At 43.5% G+C, this 22,325-nt stretch overlaps 1 protein-coding gene across 1 annotated transcript in view; it reads left to right on the top strand.

Moving 5' to 3' along the window:
• The window catches only part of LOC119461673 (uncharacterized), a 137,573-nt gene that overhangs the window by 59,118 nt on the left and 56,130 nt on the right, over window positions 1–22,325 (top strand). The window contains exons 16-26 of the mRNA XM_037723043.2: window positions 820–991; window positions 3,780–3,917; window positions 4,639–4,799; window positions 10,929–11,049; window positions 11,885–12,085; window positions 13,769–13,885; window positions 15,347–15,448; window positions 16,495–16,593; window positions 18,499–18,679; window positions 19,595–19,728; window positions 21,291–21,365. Coding sequence (XP_037578971.1) covers window positions 820–991; window positions 3,780–3,917; window positions 4,639–4,799; window positions 10,929–11,049; window positions 11,885–12,085; window positions 13,769–13,885; window positions 15,347–15,448; window positions 16,495–16,593; window positions 18,499–18,679; window positions 19,595–19,728; window positions 21,291–21,365 — 1,501 coding nt within the window. The remainder of the gene's footprint in view (window positions 1–819; window positions 992–3,779; window positions 3,918–4,638; window positions 4,800–10,928; window positions 11,050–11,884; window positions 12,086–13,768; window positions 13,886–15,346; window positions 15,449–16,494; window positions 16,594–18,498; window positions 18,680–19,594; window positions 19,729–21,290; window positions 21,366–22,325) is intronic.

The following is a 22,325-nucleotide window of genomic DNA, read 5'->3' as shown; positions in this document are numbered from 1 at the left end:
TCGTCGTAAAATGCAGGTCATCGCATAACCGGGGGACGTATAATCGAGGTTTCACTGTAATAGGCTGAGATGCATGCTACAGTTTAGCGCATCAGAATGATAATGATGTGCAGTACCATTTTCTATGCATAATTTTTATAAAGAATATATTGAAATGTAAATCACTTTGAAGATTGCAAAAGTTAATATAAATAGCATAATACATGAAAAGCAGAAGAAGCTGTTGCTGAACTTTGTTATAGCTAGTGACTTGCAATAATGTGGAAATGTAAACCCAGTAGGTAAAAGAACATCTAGAATAGTAAATGCACATGGCAGTTCTGACATTTTATGCTGACCTGTGTCTGTCAAGGCAGAATGATTGGCTCGCCTTGTCAAATTAATTCTGGGGGGATCGGCCAAGAATGGGCACATACCATTATATCACGTACACAGTGACCCAAGTTGTCTACTCGGCCAGACAGCTGCCAGCAAATACCCACTTGGGTATGTGCCACTATTTATTGTGCGAGGTTGTCCAACCATTCAAAGTGGCCGAAGTAGCTACAGAAAGCTGTCGCATCAATAAGGTACTGGGAAACGAAAGGGAATGACAAGATAACTTGCTGCAGGTAAGAGCCAAGCCTACATTTTCTACATTAAGCATACGATGCTTTACCAATTAAACTACTGCGGTAGCTTAGGAACGGGCAACTAGCAACTGTATGAAGTGTCAAGCCCACCTTTCTCACTGTTTATTCTCTCTTCTAGTTGAGGGTGAGCACGTACTGATGCACTCTTGATCACACTGTGTTTGGCATCGCTCCACGTGCGTTTCAGAGAAGTGCACCACATGTGTGTCCTGCTGGGCTACGGTGCCGATGCCATCTGCCCGTATCTCGTGTTCGAGATGGTCGCCATGCTGCGCTCGGACGGCCTCCTGAACCCACCCCTTTCGGACGAGCAGATCTTCAAGAACTACGTGGCCGCCATGGAACGTGGTATTTCCAAGGTGCATGTGGTTGCCATGTTCTTACGTGTGTTACCTGCACCAGAAATTCAAGAAGCATTATAGTATTGAGGTTCAATATGCATGGTGTTCCATGGAGAAGAACTTATAAAAAGGCAAATACTTCGCTATATCAAGAATTTCGTTTGATTGAAGTTCATCATATCGAGGTTTAACTGTACTAGTACATTGTGGCAGATGTTGTAGTTCTAGCTCTTCTGCTGGATTACTTGAAGAGGTGGGCCTTATCTGCTGAACCAGTCGGCTGCTGGTAAACAAAATTCTACTACATAGTCAACTTTTGATTGTCTACTTTAGATCATGTGTGGAATTGAAGCCAACCAGTGAAGTTGTATCAAATCAGCATAAGTTTTTAGACTAGCGGCGCTTTTGAGATATCTACCCCCTAACTCGTGCAACAAAATTCTTCCAGAAAGCCTGCCTCATGCATGGTGGGGCAAATGTAGTAGTTAAGAGCCTGAATTTAAAATGACACTAAAGAGAAAAATCATTTGAGCCTCTTTCACAGAGAAAGAAGTAACAGGAGGCGAAACTCTAGGCCGGCGCCAGCGTGAGCACTTGTCGTGATAATGTTACGGTGGAAGAGGAGGAGACGCGCTAGTGGTGAACGTTGGCGCAGCGCCCCTTGCGGTGACGGAAGGAATCTACTTCCCTCGCGGTCGTAGTCGGAGCGGTGCGCGCGGCCTGCGGTCACAGGAAGAAAAAAAATTGCTCTCCGACGGCGCCCGGCGTCGTCTGCTACTGGCTGCTTTCGCTAGCTTGTCTGATGCCACAAAAAGATTTGCGCCAGCGCGGTTTGCACTCAAGGAATAAAATACCTGTAGACTGTCATGGTATAAATATTTTTTTCAAGATTTAAATTTAAGATTACATGCTTTTTATGCGGCAATGAGAGCAAGAAACTAGAGCACTTGAAGGACCAGACGATCTGAGATTTTAGCCAGGTGCGTATGGAAAGAGCAGACGATTTGCAACCATATCCATGCGCGTATAGAAAACTGCACTTTGTGCTTTTACAAATTTTTCGCCGTAACAAAAAACGAGAATTTGTTTGATCTTAATCATCATGCACTATAAAAAGTACCGATCAGAGTATGCGATACATAGCTACCGTGCGGGGAAACTAAATTTAATTATATTTCTCCGGCACATTTGGGGAGACGTGGAGAGACGGAACAGCAGAGTAGAGCAGAGTCTGCCGCTCGCTTCGCGCAGTCAGAATCATCCCTTCTAAGTTCTGCAGTTCCTCCATTGCTCCTCTGCGATGTAAGTGTTCGTTGTGTATACATTTCATGATTATCGAAAATGGGGCACCAATGCTTCGTCCCAAACTGTGACAGCGAATAGAAGTAATGCGCGGAAAACGCTCGAACTTTCAGAGCTCCAAATTACGAACGCCTGCAAGAATGGGCGAGATCTATAGAAAGCGAGGATCGAGAACTGACGAGAAACGACGTCTGCTAAAAACATTTTCCCAGCAGAACGCTCAGCAGGCGTAAATACTACGCTGACCTTGGAGGCACAGTCTTCCCTGACCAGCCGAAAAAGTAATTATTGCTCCTTGGGGCGGTACTGGTCGGTCCCCGTCTCTTGGCGCTCCAGCCAGCTTAGTGAGAACACGTAACAGCTGCCGTCTCGTTTAGCGTCAGGCATCGTGTTCAGCTAGCGTACTCGAGCTGTAGCTACCTAATGCAAGGGCGGCCCACTGGTATCAAGCATCCGCGCGTGAGCAGACGATAAGACTGAGCCCCGTGCTCCCTGCATCCGCTGCATCACTTCGACAAACCGTCACGTGACCATACGTCAGGGGTCCGGCGTTTGGTAGGGGGCGCTGTCATGATGTCCGCCGCCGCGCTCCAGCGTGACATTGTGATGACGCGAGAAGAAGCAGAGTTGCGCCTCCCGAGTTATTCTTTCTCCGTGGCCTCTTTGGAACATTGCCCTTCCACAATACCAAAGGAGCCACGCTTATTGTGTGAAGTGACGTGGTAAGTGAGAAAAAATGTGTAAACAAAAGACTGATGGTGACGCTGCCTTGCAGTTCCCGCACTAACTAGCCGTGACGTTGTGGATTTTGATGGCATCTGCTGGGACCTAGTTAATTTTTATCAGTAGCTATGGACTACATTGTATTCTAAGTGAGTCAAAGATTGAACTTAGCAAACTTGGAGAATCTTTCTGAGCCACAACCACCCAAATGCAAAAATGCACTTTAAAACATGTGATGTCACAGTGATGTACTAGCACTGGGCTTTCAGCATGAAATTTAAAAATCGGAACTTTTGACCTTCATTTTTTCTTCTAATAAAATAATAATAATTCTTCTAATAACTTCTTGCCAGTGAGCATGGCCAGTAACAATGGCCAGTGAGCATGGCCGCTCAGTGGCCATTGCACAAGCTGATAGCGTGGACTTTTCTCACATGTACTACTGCTGAGCCCCAGCTTTGAGTTTCAAGGCTTTTTGCAATCTAGAGGGTATTTCTGAATTTCACCACAGGCAAGGCACACTGCGTGAGGTGAACATAGCTGGTTAAGTGCAGCAGTTCCTCTTTTCTTTCTTTTTTTTTTCAGGAATTTGTGGTGTCATAAACAAAACAGTTGCAAATTGAACTTGAAAAATTTCAGTTTATTCGTACTTATTGTCCGCCAGATTGGTTTTGTGAATTCTTGCAGATATTAACGTGGCTTGAGCAAAATCTATCGGGAACAAAAAACGAAGTGGCAGCACAGGTGATGTACATGGCTGGTGTGGTGTTTATTTGCACAGGTGATGGCCAAGATGGGCATCTCAACATTGCACAGCTACAAAGGGGCGCAGATCTTTGAGGCCGTGGGCCTTGCCCAGGAAGTGATCGACGTCTGCTTCCGCAACACTGCCTCCCGCATAGGTGGTGCCACATTTGATGTAAGAGCTTTGGTTGTAATGTCTTTGTTAGTTGATTTGTCTTTCAAGACAAAAAAAAGCAAGACTTCGGTAGCAGTGCCTCAAGGTAGCACTCAGTTTACCTGACAAAGGCTGTGACAGTCAAAAGCAAACAAACAATGCGAAACAGCAGCAAATAGCACATATGATAATAATCAATATACTAAACAGGAACATTCTAACATAATGCAAGAGAACATGTTAGAAGTTAGGGGTATGTCAATTAAAATCAAAATTAAATAGTGCGGTTTAGCGTCCCAAAACTGCCAAGTGGGTTTTGAGAGACGCTGTTCAGTGATGATAAAAGTGCAGTATCATGGTAATTAATAAGGGGATGTGGGATCAAGCTTTATTGGTGACATGCTTGGGCTGTATTTATGCTGGCATCATATTTAAACTTTCACTTTCTTGTATATATTGACGTCTGCCTTAGATATTTGATCTCATCCACTTTTTCTTGTTCAATAATATTAAAAAAATATTTCAAGTCATATTAGCTGTGCCACCACTTAAATGTTCTTTCTCAAAGCGAACCGTACTGTACACTCAACAATACCAACATTTGTCCGACAAAGGACTATTCTAACTTTCAGTTTGATCCACGGAGCACTGGATAGTCAGAGGGTATGATTAGGGTGAGAGTAGGTATGCGGTCATTGAAAATGTGCGCACTTTGCACCATTTCTCTCGGACCTTCTTGCAGGTGCTGGCTCGGGAGTTGGTCCAGCGTCACGACTTGGCCTATTTGGGCCGCGAGTTCGACAACCTTGTACTCCGCAATTCTGGCTTCTACCACTGGCGTAATGGCGGCGAGAGCCACGTCAACGACCCGCTCAGCATAGCCACACTGCAGGAAGCTGCCACGTAGGTGTCCTCTCCTCTGCCACACATTTACAGACGTGCGTGCGTGCAGACACTGGCATTTATTTCCGACATGAAATCGTCCACAGCTAAAACAAGTAACGCTTGTTCACACGAGCTGGGATAGTATACACAGCTTTTAGCCTGGCCTTTAGTGTTCGCTCCACTCATACCTGTGCATCCTGACAATGGGCACACAGCTGCTCAGTGGGAACACAAGTGCACATGTGCACAATGCATGTGCCAGCAGCGAGAGGCAGAAAGAACACTGCCCTTGCTGTGTTGCACATTGCTTGCAATATTAGGAATGTCCTTTAAAAAAAACACTCAAATCCAACGCAAACTTGTAATCTAAATGACTCGGCTGTTGTTTCAGTTAGCGAGGTAGCAGCTGTATCGAATGACACGGCTGCGCTCGTGTCACCCGCTATATTTACCGTAAAATACCGCGGAAGCGCCCAGTATTAACGTTTCCAAAGCTTGAGCCCCTAGCGGTCTCGTGGCGACCGCTAGGGGCCATGACGGGGATATTCGCTTCCTTGGGGTGGGAAGGGAAAAGACCGATGGGGGTGAGCAAGTGAACTATCGTATTGGCAGAACCAACTTTCATATCTGGCAATGATGCTTAAATTCTGCACCAACTCGCACATTCGCTGGGTTCAGTGACGATGAGTAGGCGCTAGTGTGCCCCATCATTTACCATACGAAACTAAACGTGCTTTCTTCGATTCCGTAGCCACTGTAACCCTGCTCCGAAGTTTTTCATTGGCCGCCATCTTGGTTTTTACTGCTTCGACTGGACAAGTGCCCATATCCAGATTAACCTAATCTTCAGTAAAAGTGGGGTGGGCGCTTCTGCGGTATATATTTACCCGTAGTTGGAGGCATAGAAAGCTTCGCTTTTGGCCGCAGCATGCAATAAATTGGGCTAGATGGTTTTTTACTAAAAAAGAAGGGACAACACTTATGGACGTAGGTATGCTGCGCTTTCAAGTGCCCATATCCAGCTTATGATCTCTGCATTAACACTAGCGGATCTTCAGGTGTCCAACTGGGAATGCAACTGGTTCCAGTTAAACTGGTTTATGGAACAATTCCCAGTTGGTCCCCATTGCAACTGGTCCCAGTTGGACCCCGTTGCAACTGGTCCCGCTTCAACTGGCCCATGCGGTAATTTACGGTATATATTTACCCGCAAATATATCTGGCGTGGCAAACAGGTAAAATTGCTGAAAGCATTTATTAGCACAGCAACGAACACAAGCCGAGCTTTTCGTTGACTTCGACCAAAGGGCCCGGTTAAAAAACCTGGGCATAGAAAGGAGGCATAGAAAATGCTGCCACGTGACACGATAGGAATTATACGCAAGCGTTGTGCAACGCACACAGCAATCGGCCCGACGGCACTGTACAGAAGTACTTACGTCCACCGTCGCTAAGAAGAATAAGAAGTATAATTACCTCGAAATGGTGAATCGGCGCCGGCGAGAACACTGCACATCGAACGCTGATAAATCCACGAAGCCGCGAAGGGCAGGTGTAAAACACTTGCCTTGCCTTGTTTTGAAGTCAAAACAGCAGCCATAGATAAAACTATCCAAATATACTACTGCACGAATCAGATTGCGCAGACGCTAACACCACGGGTTCCTTAAAACACATCGTTCATTCACTGCAACGCACGCCTCGCCTTGCACGTGCTGTGCGCAACTACGGCTGATATAGCAGTTTTATTGCGATACTGCTCACATTCATGCGGTATCAGCAATTTACATTAAAAGTTTAACATCTACTTTATGTGCAGAAAATACGACACTGACGAAACTTCAGCGGCAAACAAATATGGTTGCTGCTATTGACCGTGCAGCAATGCAATAAATTGGGCTAGATCGCGCACATTCACAGTTGCCTTGTACTGTGTGGCGTGCATAAAAAAGAAGGGACAACACAAAAAAAGTATGCAAATGAAGCAGAAGCAGAAATGAAAGCACACAAACGTAGGTATGCTGCGCTTTCATGACTTTTTTTGTGCCATCCCTTATTTTCTTTTCTCCATAACATGCAGCACAAGACAGCTTATGATCTCTGCAGTGCCTGAACACGTGAAATGGGAATGAAGCGGATCGTGAGCGATGCTCAGCTAAAACTGTCTAGTAAAGCTGCTCGCAATGTTAGTCGAGCTGTTCTGTAAAGAAGGCACACACTGTTGTGACACACCATTCTTGAAATTTTTTTTTCAATTACAAAAGCACCAGATGGTGCTTTTTTGTAGATTTGTAAATATTCCATGCAGTGCAGTAGAGCGTCTCCATTATAAAACCCTTATTTTTTGATAACTTAAAACACGATAACATCTGCTCAGTTTTCTATTTTGCTTCCTTTAAAGAAAGTGCATATTATTCTGAGCATAAAAACAGGATTTGAAATTGCAGTTTCACTTCACGAAGCCTTTGTGTGTTGCACGCACACATTGAAAATATTGCAACAAGCGAAAGGAAATAAGAGAGGGACAGGTCCTGAACATTCCTGAAGTTCTTCGTGAGCTGCAAGCGAAGTGTATGGGGTCCACTTAGCTCACAATTCGCATTCGCGCTGTCAGCTTTTCAATGCCTTCTTTGTGTGCTTTCCGTATTTCTTTAAGAGTAAAATCAGGAAAGCAGCAAAATGCATGGGCATTAATGTTTTTGCTAGCAGCATTTGTAAAGTTGCTATCTTCAGGCAGCTCTCCCAATTGGTCACACCCTCTCTTTGCATTGCAAAAGCTTGTTAGGCGAAAAATGTTAGGCCTAACGTTAAGAGACAAGAAGAGACCGTGTGGATTAGAGAGCAAACTGGGATAGTCAATGTTCTAATAGATATTAAGAGAAAGAAATGGAGCTTGGCAGGCCATGTAATGCATAGGATGAATAACAGGTGGACCAAAGAGTTACAGAATGAGCACCAAGAGAAGGGAAGCGTAGTTGAGGATGGCAGAAAACTAGGTGGGGTGATGAAGTTAGGAAATTTGCAGGCCCAAGTTGGAATCAGCTTTGTGCAAGACAGGGGTAATTGGAGATCGCAGGGAGAGGCCTTCGTCCTGTAGTGGACATAAAATATAGGCTGCTGATGATGATAATGATGATCTTTCTGTTTATTCATTGACCCTCTGATTTAGGTATACCACATTTTTTTTCTTACTTGAGACAGGTTTTTAGGAAAGTGCCTGTGGCTGATAGGATAGTTCTGCTTCTTCATTATGTGGACTACTTGAAGAGGTCGACGTTGGTTGCACAACAAATTGCAGCATTTAAATTTGCTTATAGCAAAGTTTGACTAATCAAAATTTTTATGGCACATGCTGCAGTTGCAGATATGGAATCTGGACAATAAAGCCCGATCCTCATGGAGCGAACTTCGCCGACGATGTTCGCGCGTCAAGAAATGTAGCGAGACGCGCTGCCGTGTTTTCGCCTCACCGCCCCTCATGCGACGATCCAGCGGTGAACGCCGCCGAGCCGCTATCAATGTGGCCAGCCGTGAAGCAGGAGATTACTGTTTTTTAAATGTAACCCATAGTAAGGTTTAGCATGTTGCGACACTTAATAATGTCATAACTTAGTGTTTTATAATTTTTCTTGAGTTATTTCTTCTACATTTTACGCTTGGCTATTCGCAACCTCCAGAAAGCGCAGAAAACAGCTTGGCTCTGCCAACATTGTGCCCATGCGGATACAGTGGGTAGTGTCATTAGACAGCTTTAGTTTAACGCAAGCGTATAATAGCGGGGTTAAGGGAAATAGCATTACCGTTCCGCAAACGAACTTTGCAGAAAGAGAGTTTTAGTATAGCGTGATAACGTAGTTTACGTGTGGGATGCTATTCCCTTACGCTTTGAATTTCGCATACATAGGGCACCTAAGTAATATTATGTGTGTGTGCGTCCAGAAAGTGCGAGAGGCAGCGCAATGGTAGCAAAGAGCGCATTGTGTTTTTACTTCCCATGTCCGCCGATCTGCAGAGAAACAGACAAGCAGTACAAGCTGTCTACCATAGCCTCCGAAATCTTCCCATCTCAGAGGCCATACGCCGTCGTCACGCCTATCTCCCAACTTTATCAACAGGTGGCGCTCGCATCTCAAAGAAAATTTATCTCGTTAGGTTTAGGTGCGTTCGACAGGGTGCGTACAGGTCCTTGAAATCCTTGAAAACCCTTGAAATTGAAAAGTGCATTTTCAAGGCCCTTGAAAGTCCTGGAATTTTTTTCCTTCCTTGAAAATCCTTGAATTTCGTGAGCAATGCACTCTGATATCGACATTGCGACCTTTCTGTGGTAGATCAGCATCGATCTGATATACTCCCCATTTCAGAAGCAATACGCCGGCACGAGCACACACGGTTCCGTTTTGTAGAAGTGTGGGGAAAAAATAAAAGGCTTCACCGCATCAAACCGTGAACGGAGTGAGAGATGCGTGCAGCGCTTGGGTGCTGGCTCGGCTGGCAGTGTTTACGCTGCTTTCCTCATCCTATCGTTCGTTTCACTCCTCGCCCGTCGGTCTGCCTTTTCCCACTTTCCCTCTTGCGCGCGAGGTGAACCTAAAGAGAGCTATAGTGGAGCAACTTTACCACTGATGCTCAGTGCCTTTGTGCCTTCGGCTGGAGATTTGTTATGATTTTATTTATGGTAATATAAGTGCAACAACATTATGCTGAATGTTTTCGAAATGTTTGTTGTGTTAACTTTTAATATTGCAGACTTGAGAAATGATCAAGATAAGACATGTTTTACAAAATTGCAATATACTGTAAATCTATTTTTTATAATATAATGGATGTGTAGCAAGGCTACACTGAATAGTTTGGAAATGTTCGGTAAACTTGACCAGTTAATGCTGGAGAAGTCAGAGTAGCTGTTGGGAGCATTCAGTGTGTTTTGTGAACTTCCTTTTCTTTGGTATTGTTGTGAACTTGCAAAGTTATCAAGGTTACACATTACTAACATCATTGGGATATACATTTATTTCTTTTGATTTTAGCGCAATAACCCTATGCTGAATGTTTTGAATATTTTTGGTGAACTTTACCAAGTCTATACTGGAGAAATCTCAGCCGCTGTTGTAAGCATTCATTTTGTGTTGTGATCTTGAGAAGTTATCAAGGCTAGACGTTTTATTATAATTGTGACATACATTTATTTATTGTAAGTGCAATAAAACAAGTCATTTTTGGGAATGTTAGAGTAAAGAAATCCTACTTTGGATGCCGCTCTGAGTCCTTGAAAAACCTGTGACAGGTCCTGGAAAGTCCTGGAATATCCTTGAATTTTTGCCTTGGGAACCTGTACGAACCCTGGTTCGAAACGAAAAGCGATCTTGAAAATTCTTTAAGATTAGCCATAACACTCTATCGTCGAAGTGGCGTGAGACTAAGCAAAAGCCGTTTGCGCAGTCATTTGCTACGAACGAAGTGAATTCTACAAAAACAATGCCGAATTCAGTTCGAAGCGGGCAACCGAGGCCGCTGCTATGTTTTACGTAAACTCAATCCCATGATGCAATGGCCGCAAGTTCTGCCTCCTGATTGGATCGGGCTTGTCGCCGCGCGCTAAATGCTTCCGGCGGCGGGCGAAAATATCCATCCCCTCCAAGTTGATGGCACGCATCCTGATTTTTGACGCCGGCCAACGAGCGGCCACCGTCGGGTGATGTTCGATGCTTGGACGCCGGAAATTCGTTCTATGAGGGTCGGGCTTAATGCGGTCACATACGTTTAGCAGACAATCCTTCAATTCTTTCACCAAAATGCATGGGGAGGTTTCTGAAGAACTGGAATACCAATGTATTCTGTGGCGCATTCTGAAGAAGGGAATCTCAAAATTTATGGCAGTGTCCAGATTTCTGCAAAGTGAATATCACTTCGCTATCACCTGGCTTCAAATCTGCACATGCACCATTAGCTGTAAAGTAAAAATTTTTAAAAGTAATTAGCAAACTTTAGCATTTCGATTTTTCATCCAGGTTATGCTTAGCTCTATGAATTAGCCACTGAAGGAAGGCCCAACAATGCTATCTGCCGTGGGTGATATTCAGTAAGGCCTGTTCAAAAATGTAATAATAATAAACTTATATACTATTGGCCCTGGTTTGTGTTGTGCAGTTCCAACAGCAAGGATTCATGGAATCGCTACATTGAGAATGCTATGAAGAGCATCCGACAGTGCACGCTCCGTGGACAGTTTGAGTTTAACTATGCCAGTACTCCTCTGGACATTTCACAGGTAAGCATCCAATTTCATTGCATGTTTACTGGTTGTTTCACTGGCTTTAGCATGTATGATCAATCTACTGAGTACAGTTCAGCTCTCAAGGTTCTTTGACTCACATTTGCGAGGCTTCTCTGATGCAAATGTTGTCTGCAGTTAGTCATGACCCCAGTACTTGCCTCAATATAATGTCAATAACCATCTAAGCTGCCAGCCAGTAGGAGATGCACTTTGTAAGTAGGAAGCTTTAGTGCACATCGCATATTACAGTCGAATCCCCCTACAACGAACGCCACTACAACGAAATTTCCGCCACAACGAAGATTTTCCAATTCCCTGTCAGCTGCCCATAGAAAGTCACAAAAAAAAGTATCTTCATAACGAAGGCATTTCATTCGTTATTTCCGCTTCAACGAACTTTTCGAGAGCGAAGCTGGGACTGAACCGAAATAGGAACTGCCGAGTATAGTCAAATTAGAAGGCTCTTTCATAGCTGTAACGATCGTATGTCCGCTTGAACGAGGTTTTCGCAAACAAAATCAAAGTCAAAGTATTGATTTGAGCCACTACAATCCATAGCCACGCGTGGTCATCACGTGCCTGTGCAAGAATGCACGGGATCCTGCATGTTATTTAATTCGACCCGCCAGATAATTGAATTAATTTTGTCGGCCCCGTCAGGGTCGAATTACTAGAAGTCGGCTGTATATGCCTGAAAGGGGCAACTCAAGAGTGATCAGACAGTTCTTTCTTATACAGTGGTCTTGGAAGCCGACGGTGTGATGTGATGCAATTGTGGTGCCATGGACAAAATTAATAGAAATGCTCTTTTTTTTTGTGCACCGTCCAGGTAGAGCCTGCCAAGGAGATTGTCAAGCGCTTTGTGACAGGTGCCATGAGCTTTGGCAGCATCTCCATTGAGGCACACACTACGCTGGCCATTGCCATGAACCGTGCAGGCGGCAAGTCCAACACGGGTGAGGGCGGCGAGAACGCCGAACGCTGGGCACTCCAGCACCCAGACAACAACAAGCGCTCTGCCATCAAGCAGGTGTGTGCAAGCCTGTGTCATCGACGTGTCTGGTCTATGTGTCTTTTGTGATGCTTAATCTGTCTTCACCTGAATACTTCTGACAATCTGTCCTTACCTGCGTACATTGTAACACTAGAACGAGAATTGACAGAAAAGAAGAGACGAGACAAGTGATCTAGGGTAACGTTGTATTCAGTATGTAACAATAAATTTACGCCAACCAGCCCAAAATTCTGTTTCATTGAGCTGTGTTCAATCCCTTACAGAGACACTGACAAGAAACATAAAATGAATTTAAAGTCACAAAATATTTTTTTCAGAACTCTAGTTACATTACCTAGACTGAAAAATGTTGATCATTAGTATAGAGAATGAAGGTAACTTTTCCGTTTTTGAGTTTCACACCCAAAGTGGTGATGTCGGTGTCACAAAGTTTACTTTATTTTCGCATATTACAAGCGTTTTCATGCAGAAATACCTGGTTGGGCTGAGTTGTTGTATACCTTTAAAAATGCTATGTATTTTTATGATTCTCACTATCCATAAGCAGCTGCTAATTACGTTTATCATGTCAGAAGAAGTTAATGTGATAATTTCAGGACAGTGGTACTACTATTTTTTGCATTCATTCTGGCTTTCTAAGCCTCTGCTCACACTAAGATTAACTTAGTTATGTGCAATTGCAGATGTTTAATTGAAAGAATAATTCGGTTACTTATCTGAAAGTTTTCAAATGACCTTCATTTCCAGTTTTCAGTCGACAACCTACTCCAAAAACATTGGGAACTTTATGTTCAGGCTTTCTGATTCTGCATGAGATTAGTGAAAGTGATAGCACATACGTAATCATTTATCAAATCATTTATCAAATCATTTATCAAATCATTTATCAAATCATTTATCAAATCATTTATCAAATCATTTATCAAATCATTTATCAAATCATTTATCAAATCAATTATCAAATCAATTATCAAATCAATTATCAAATCATTTATCATACGTCATCAGTTATACAAATGTTGTGATTTGTACAGGAATCTTGTTGTAGTTATGGTGAGGTGAGAGCCATTACTTCAATATGTGGTGCCGTGTTTGTTGAAGCAATGCTTTCGGGGAAACTTTGGAGCAGCGCACAGTCAGAATCACCATAGCTGTCTTGTCATTACAATAGAAATAATGAGCAAACTTTGTCGTATGTCATCTGTAATGTGGCTACTCCAATGATGTAAGTAGTATTGTTGCAAAAGTAGCACTGCAAATGTACAAGCTAAACAAATTTTACATGTGACTTTGTCTCAACATGCTGCGTGACTTTTGTATATAGCATGATTGTTGTGCGATGTCGCAACGTACATTGCAATGTGATGCAGTTCAAGATAAGTAATGTTGTAATTATCATAGCAAATGCAGGAACTATATGCAAGCTACGATGTGTTGCATTGGAAGTGCACAGCTAAAGGGACAAAGTAATTAACTGATATCTCGTCAGTTGGGATGTAGTGGACTTACACAGAAGTCATGAACAGATTGTTGCCAAGATGCTGTGGATATGCAGGCTCTTCCGTCATGCATGTGACAAATATAAAATGCAAACAACGAGCAGGTGTTACCTAATGCAATCATTGTGCTTGCTGGACAGTGGATGTATGCACAGCTGCTATGCAGTGTATGATATAGTGCATTTGTCCTTCCTACCAGGTGGCTTCGGGGAGGTTTGGCGTGACAGCTGCCTACCTGGCCAACAGCGACGAGCTCCAGATCAAGATGGCTCAGGGAGCCAAGCCAGGGGAGGGCGGTGAACTGCCTGGATATAAGGTGATGGCATACTGAGTTTATTTCTATGTGGAACCATGAGTCTCTCTCAGGTAGCAACATTAAGTTAGGCTGTCTATTTTAATAGAGACAGACCTATTGACTGGATCTTCTGTGGTAGATTCTGCAATTTCGTCACATCAACTGGATTACTTGAAGAGGTGGACACTACTTGCAAGAAAAATTGCACCCTGATGTTAGCTAATTAACAAAATTTTACTAAATTTATGTGTAATGATCACTTTAGAGTGCAAGATCCAATTGAGTACCCCATTTTCGACAGTGCTTATAAGTGTTGAATGGAGCATTAGTGCATTTCGCCACAAATAATTGTGGTGAAATATGTGTAAGTAAGTTAACATCCTGCAAAGGTAACTGCTGTGGGTGTGATCTTCATTCTATTGCCCAAATTGGTCGCGTGCAATATTTTTGTAATAAAATAGAGTGCGTGTTCGAATTAGGTGTGCATTGAACCCATAAATAAAGGGTGGAGACTAGATTCAGAAGCATGGTACCATATGGGAGCCGTATTTAACCGATTCTAGCATGCCCCCAAATCAAATGTGAACCCAATTTTTGAAAGCTTACAGTAACAAAATAAAAGTGCACCTGAATGTAACGTGCCGGTGATTCATAAAGGCAACATATTGCACGCCACCCATGCTCACGATTGGAAAGAATGAGAAATGCAGAATGTACCTTTCTAGATGGGAATTTTTTCGAGTGAGCTTTCATAATGTAAGCGGTGCATCATTTTCGCCATTTGCGCTTCATTGGCCACAGATACCAAGCACACCAAGGCAGTATTCTCAAGCAATCACTTTTAGAGATATTACTAGTCACTCTGCATCGGACTTGTCAAAGTATGCGTCCGACAGCGTTCCTGGCATTGTGCACAGGTAGTTAGCTTGGTACAGCACCAGAAACGCCGGGGCTGATTATGCCGACGCATCTGGTGCCGAGTCGTGCGAAATATCATGAAAAAAGTGATAGTATCTCCGAAAATACCACTCGATTGTAGTCGAGCACAACATGAACGGACAGCAACAATCACAAAATCGCGTTCTGTTGCCATTTTGTGATGGCGGTGATGCTGTGTCTGATGGCTCTTATGGTTGGCTGTTGCCAATGCAGCAAACGAGTTGGTCTCATATCCAGTTGTAACATGCAGGCAAATTTCTGACCCATTCTCTCGGAAAAATGGTGTGTTAGATTCGGGTAAATACGGTAAATACCGCTGAACAAGCACCGGTGTATTTTGACATTTATTCTGCCTCTCTTCTTAATTCAAACTTCTGGATAAGTTAATCAATTCCATCAATCTTGTCAAAGTGGAATTAATAGAAATCGACTGCACAAGTTTTGCTGTACCAGTACAGCAATAACAAGACTAATGGAACAGTCTGTTAGAATATCTCTTTAAAAGTTTTAGCTAGGTTGTGTAAGTCTTTTTGTGCCTTTCAGGTGAGCAAGGACATTGCCAAGACCCGGCACTCCGTTCCCGGTGTGGGACTCATCAGTCCTCCGCCTCACCACGACATCTATTCCATTGAGGACCTGGCTGAGGTGAGGCTGGTGTCTTTGCTGTCGTGTTTGTCTCTGTCAGGCACCACGTAATTTCGTTTGTTAAAAATTTAGTTTTAACCCCTTAACTGCTGAGGACGAGTTAACTTGTCACAACAAAGGTTGTACTACCTGTAATTTTTACACACAAAGGTTGTACTACACAAAGGTTGTACCTGTAATTTTTACACATAAATAAATAAAACTCAATGTGTCTTGGTTTTGCTTATTTTTTTGCAACAAGGTCAGTATAAGTGCTATAGACATTCCTAGTACAGTCAAATCGCGATATAACGAAGTTGTATTTGCAGCGAAAAACTTTGTTATATCGAGAATTTCGTTATATCGAGTTTCGTTAATTCAATAGAGCTAAGATGGTAAAATAATGATTGTTCGTTACATCGTGAATTTCATTAAATTGAGGTTCGTTATATCGACGTTTGACTGTATCATAATTTTTCGAAAAAGGTGGCAAGAGATTGCAGGCTTGTAAAACATTCACACTTTTCATCAATTTTATGAAACTTCTCTAGGCAGTTAAGGGGTTAATACATTTCCTGCACCTGCAGCATCCTTAAATATTAATGGCAGCAGAATAGGTTAGGGATCTATAAGTTTTCGCCAAGTCTTGTTGCGTCCCGGAAAGTTGAGTCCTACGTGCCGCGGTGGCTCAGTGGTTAAGGCCTTCTGCTGCTGACAACGTCACAGGTTCGATTCCCAGCCATGGTGGCCACATTCTGATGGGTGCAAAATGCAAAAATGCTCACATACCTAAATTTGGCAGCATGTTAAAGAACCCCAGGTGTTCAGAATTAACCTGGAGTCTTCCACTACAACTCACATAGCCCCAGTGAGTCTTTGAGACATTAAACTAAATCAGTCAATCAATCAATCAATCAGTCACAGTCAGGCAATTAGTCTCGGTTGAGTCGGGTCGGGTCGGTGCCGGCCGGCCGGCCAGCGAGTGTATGCATATGTAGTTTCAGATTCTGTGCTTCCCGGTTGTTTGAAGCTGTTCCATCTTGTCTCTTTTCTGTTTTCTTTTGCAGCTGATCTACGATCTCAAGTGCTCAAACCCCAGCGCTCGCGTCTCTGTCAAACTGGTGTCTGAAGTTGGCGTGGGAGTGGTCGCTTCTGGTGTGGCCAAGGTATGGCTGGCAGAATGTTGCTCCTTGTTGTCATTTTATTGCGATAGCAATTATATGGACACTCTAAAGCAGATTTCTGCCGTCGGCGTCGCCGTCGCCGTGAGGTTCCGTATGACGTCAATGGCATTGAAATCGTCGCCGTGCTCCGGACGCTGTATGTGCGAGTGAAAGGGCGCGAGGGACGCGCGCTTTCACGGGGAGCGAACGCACGTCGAAGAGCAAACGCGCGTTCTGCGCCGGGCTCCCTGAAGGGCTGCAGAATTAAGCGTCTCTTTCCTCCTTTCCATATATAGAGAGCAAACGCAACTTTTTCCGTCGCGCGAAAGGCTGTGGGGGACAGGAGGAAGGGGAGGCGACGTTTAGCTGCGGTACCAAATACGTATTTATCTAAAAAGGCCGTGCGCGTTCAGTGCGAACGCGGGCAAAACGCCGACGGCGTCGACAACAGTTCTGCGCGTTGCTGGTGCTGCTGCATGTCCAAGTTTATACAGCTGATAAAACTTCTATCCTTACTCCGTATAGCTCTCTACTAATTTGCTATCGCAATTGGTGCTTCGCCTTTCGGGTGAAACTGCGACAAATTTTTGTGGCTGTCTCTGCTACTTTCACGAGTGCTAAGGTGCTGTACGGTAATGATAAAAATGCCCAAATATAGCAAGCTCATTGACTCGAGGCAAGTGCTGGCTTGTAGGAAAGAAATAAAACAAGGATGGATCATGACAATGTCAGGTGCTATGTCATTGTGTCATCATTCAAGGTTATCATAATTAAGGCGTCACTTTGTGCAGTAACCCAGCACCTAATGAGTCCATTGCCAAGACTGATTTTTATATTTGGTCTCCTTCAAAAATTAGTAAAGTAATTCGGGTGAATATTGTATCATTGCTTCGTTCTGTTCTAAACTGACATGTGCTGTCGATAAGCAGAAAACGTGAAGGGAAGACATCCTCCTGCGAAGATGTTAACTATATTTTCTTCAGAAGTGGACCCTCATCACTTTTTTCTCTAGTTGTGGCCAGTGAACTTAACTGAAGTGAGAAGAGCACTGGGTTTGCAGGAATTTGTGTATTAATGACTAGGCTTACACTTTCAGAAGCACAAAGAACTGTGGATTTGGGACAGTTGATGTGGGACAACTATAAAAATTAATGTGCAGGACCTACTTTGACAGAGTTAAGGGGATGCATGTTGGACATTTCAATTTCATTTCGAAAGAGCATGTACATGTGTTTTACTGGTAGCCCATGACACAGTAAAAAAAAAAAGAGTAGGAAAATTTATTCATCACTCTTGGGCAGTGCTGATGTATGTGTTAAAAGTGCCATGGATGTGCATTAGCACATGGCACGGTAACATATGTGCAAGAACCTGCCAGAACTCATTACAGGCGCACATATGATAGCGCACATGTTAAAAAAAAAAAGAAAAGACACCCTCGCCATTGTTGCAGCTGCATAGCGTGGCAGTATAGTACATGCAGCAAACCATTGTAAATCATTGCAGGTACGTGGCAGTCTTTCTACCAAATAACCATAACTCTTCAAGAAATTTGCAAGAAACTGTCTCTAGCTGTCGCAATTCTACAACATGCTAGCACATTAACAGAGAGCTGCCAGAAATCATTGTGTTATGTCTGTGGTGGCTTGCGATAGTTGCTAGTGTAAGTGCTTTCATGTCGTGCACTTCTGAAGTAGTTTTCCTGCATGCATTAAAAGTAGCTCAACATTAAGCCTTCGCCGCAAGGCTTTCCATTACTGCTTTTTCAAAATTGAACTCGCTCGTGTCAGACACTGTTCCAGGCATTTTGTTTACCTTATACACATGTGCACCTCGCTATAGTTCATCTCTTGTGCCATAAAAGATGCCAGCATTGCACAGAATGCATTTCCCAACCGATGATGACAGGGCAAGGCAGAACACATCACCATTTCTGGCCACGACGGAGGCACGGGAGCGAGCAGTTGGACAGGCATCAAGGGTGCAGGCCTGCCCTGGGAGCTGGGCATTGCCGAGACCCACCAGACGTTGGTGCAGAACGACCTGCGCTCGCGCATTGTCCTGCAGGCTGACGGGCAGATACGCACAGGTATGCGCTGCACAGTTTATTACAGACAGACAGACAGCGTGGTTGGCTTCGCTTTGTACTGCCGATGTGAAGATATTGTCGACATGGCATGAAACTATCTTTTGTCACCGGCTCTCAAATTCAACAAAATGAATTTTTTTCTCATTCAAATTTACTTTTTCCGATTGCTCGATAACTCGGAAAATTTTACGGTTCCTTCCGTGTAAGAAAAATCCATCGATCACTTACTTGAATAAAAGGTCAAATTTCAATACAGTGAAATTTGCACTATAAAGAAGCAAATTGCCGTTTTTACCGACTTTGTTATATGAAGGTTTAACTGTATAATGAATTGTCGGATATAGCTAAGTAAATATATAAATGTTCTCGCAGACATTGGCATGCAATGAATATATGCCTATAACAAGTATTTAATATAATAAAGATGCGTTCATGCCAGATGAGGCCTCGTTTTATAACCTTCGACTGTATTATGTCTCTTTGCAAGAAAGGCCTTTTCTAATGACCTCCAATTGTCCTTGTCTTGTCCCAGCCAATTCCATCCTATTCTTGTAAACTTCCTAATCACACCTCCTAATCATCTTTTGCTCTCTACTGATTAATGTAACATTTGAGGCTAACAGAGGATTATAAATAATGCGATGGCTACCCTTAGTTTCTGTTATGTTACTCTAACAGACCACCACTTACCTGCTCTGCGCGTTACATGACTTGACCTAGTCCATGACGTCTTCCTGCAAGTGATTAGGAAAAGGTTTTAAGGAGGAGGAAGGAGGAGAGGTTTACTAATGACTATGAGGATGTGAGGGTGTGCACAGATGTTAGGAAAAGCTACGGACAGAGTTGTTGATGTTTCCTTGATTTCCTCATTGTGACCCAATTAATGCGCTTGTGTTTCTGGCACCTTGTATCCAGGCTTTGATGTGATTGTGGCCGCCATCTTGGGTGCGGACGAGTTCGGCTTCTCGACTGCGCCGCTCATTGTCATGGGCTGCACCATGATGCGCAAGTGCCACCTGAACACCTGCCCCGTCGGCATAGCAACACAGGTGTCTGCTTCACTCCTACGCATTTCTCTCAGTTTGTTGGTTACTCATTACCGCTATGTTTAGAACAATACCATCAGGTCGTGCCACTCTCCAGTGTCAATGTGGTAGAGGAGCAGAGGGTCAAGTTGCTGTCCCACTGTGAATTTTAAAGCATTTCGGCCTTGTTTCTTTGTCATCATGTTAGCGCAGAACCATTAATGAAGTGACCTTTAATGAACCTCAACCTCGAACTGTAACCCAACTTTTCTTTACTGATGCGAGATTCTGTGCAGATATGGGATAACGGCTACATATTTCTTTCTATCCTGCCAATGGCTTGGTAACGCCATATTTATTAACTTGCAGCAGTTTCTTGCCAACTGAAGAAATAACGAATGTAAGGAATCTAGCAGAAAGAAGCCTATTTAGTTTTGCATTTACACTGCATGCCACCAGGTGTGTGTGCAAGACTTTAACAATGCTGCACGAATAAAAGAGAAAGCAATCCCTCTCTTTACTAACTTAGAATGACCAGAACTATGGCTTAGGCCAGGCTTCCAGCATTGTGGCAGATAGTTCTAAGAAACGTGATATTGTGCATGTTGGATGCTAATATTGAGAAAACGAAACTGGTAAATGTCAGGAGCCTCGAACGTGAAATCTAGTCACGTTAAGAAGTGTTGGATTGTATGTCAAGCTCAACCTGTGTAACCAAAGGCTGCAAGTACCTGTATAAGATAACCATCAACATTTCTAAGTGCTGATTTATTGAGGCTGTTTGGCTCTGCTTAATAAATTAAGTAACCGTCTGACTCAAGTGAAAGTTACGCGTGTGAAAATTAATTGCAAACTACCATTTGCTGGCAAACTGAATTCCTACAACTGACTGATCTTTTATACTGGGTAATTTCTGGGAAGATATTGTGTTTCACAGAAGCAGAATGGAAGATACAGATTTTGGCAACACATAATTCATTGCAGCAGATGTCAGGATCTGTTTGAAAAGTGCATACCGCATAGACTCATGTAAGGGTTGCACCCCCCAACTTGGCAGGTCAAAATTTGTCCCAAAAAAATTTCCACCTGAGAAGCAATCGCGTTTAGTGCCCTAATGCCGCGCGCACATGTTGGCGAACTTTTGCGTGCTGCGTACTTCTGCGTGGCGCTACTAGATGCTGAGAGCTGTGCGTTGACCTCTGATGCAATGGCACATCTGGGAATCCAGGGTGTGCACCATTTTGCCAAAAGGTTTGGTCCTATTTAAGGGCCGCACCTCGTCAAAATTGTGAAAAAAAAAAGTGCGGCACATTTATCATGTATATTGAGTCAATCTGCAAGCAATAGTTGGATGCCAAGCATGGAGTGCGAGAAATCAGTAATGACATCCTCGTAGAAGAGTAGGCAACTGGCTTACTTGCTATTTATTTTTTGGTGAAAGTCACACAGTTAATCATGGGACATGTATGACTTGTTGCTTTCTCTATTTGAATCAGTAATGCAATTTGTATGATTATACATCCGGAACTGTTGCAGTTTGTTTTCTCACATGTCTCACTTTTACGCTTGGATGATGCTTCTTCCAGGACCCTGAGCTCCGAAAGAAGTTTGAAGGGAAGCCAGAGCATGTGGTCAACTTCCTCTTCCTCTTAGCCGAGGAGGTATGTACCACAATATCATCAATATCATGATAGCTTTGCCAGCCTGCTCCAGCATAAATTCTATTATGCAAGACTGGGCAGGTATGCCCAACAATAGATTATTTAGGTATGTATGCATTGAATGTAACCAAGTAACAATAAATGTAGATGTGCTATATGTATATACTATGCAATGTAAAATTCAGAACTTATTTTTCTGCATCAGCTTGAATCATATGCAGGTTTGAATGATATGCCATCTTGAATCATAGACAAATGATCCACAACCATACAACAGTATGCATTGCAAAACACACATGTACTGTATTTTTCCACATATAAGCCCCCCCCCCCCCTAATTACAACAGCCCGTAAAAAGAAAAGAAAACCATCAAAATCCGCATGTATAATTGTTGGTAATAACTGCAAACAACGCTCAAATCTTCCCAAAACAGTCTGTATTCGCGGATGCACGATTCGTCCACATCGTATCTTCAGCCAGCGGCTCTGTTCCCTCCCCACCCCTTCGGTGATGCTGATAACGCTGGATTCACGCAACGGACGTGATCGCGGACGAATTAGTCATGTGACATGTGACGGGAATCTGATCACTTCGCAGCTACAGCATTTGCACGACCGAAGATGACAGTGCAGACGAAGCAGCCCTCACATGTGCTACGGTGATGGAGCAAATTTGACCAAGTCGAAAATCCCAATGGTGATTTGGCTCTCTGCCGTATTGCTAAGCACTTTGCGTGGACCGAGAGAGAGCCATGAAAATGAGTGACCTATGAGTTTGGCGACACCGCCTGCACTATTCGCCAACTACTAAATGCAAAATGGTGCCCCGTAAAGAGGAGGAGAATGGGTGACCATAACGGAGGGGAGAAGGGTGCTTCAACACGCATGGGTTGAAGAGAGGGTGGGGTTCCCTAGGATAATGAAACTTTGAATGGCAGAGAGCCTTGTCTTGAGAGGTGG

This window comes from Dermacentor silvarum, chromosome 8 (genome assembly GCF_013339745.2).
Source record: "Dermacentor silvarum isolate Dsil-2018 chromosome 8, BIME_Dsil_1.4, whole genome shotgun sequence".
NCBI classification, from domain to species: Eukaryota; Metazoa; Arthropoda; class Arachnida; order Ixodida; family Ixodidae; genus Dermacentor; species Dermacentor silvarum.
Note: the sequence above shows the minus strand (reverse complement) of the source record. Positions and strands in the feature narration are given on the sequence as shown.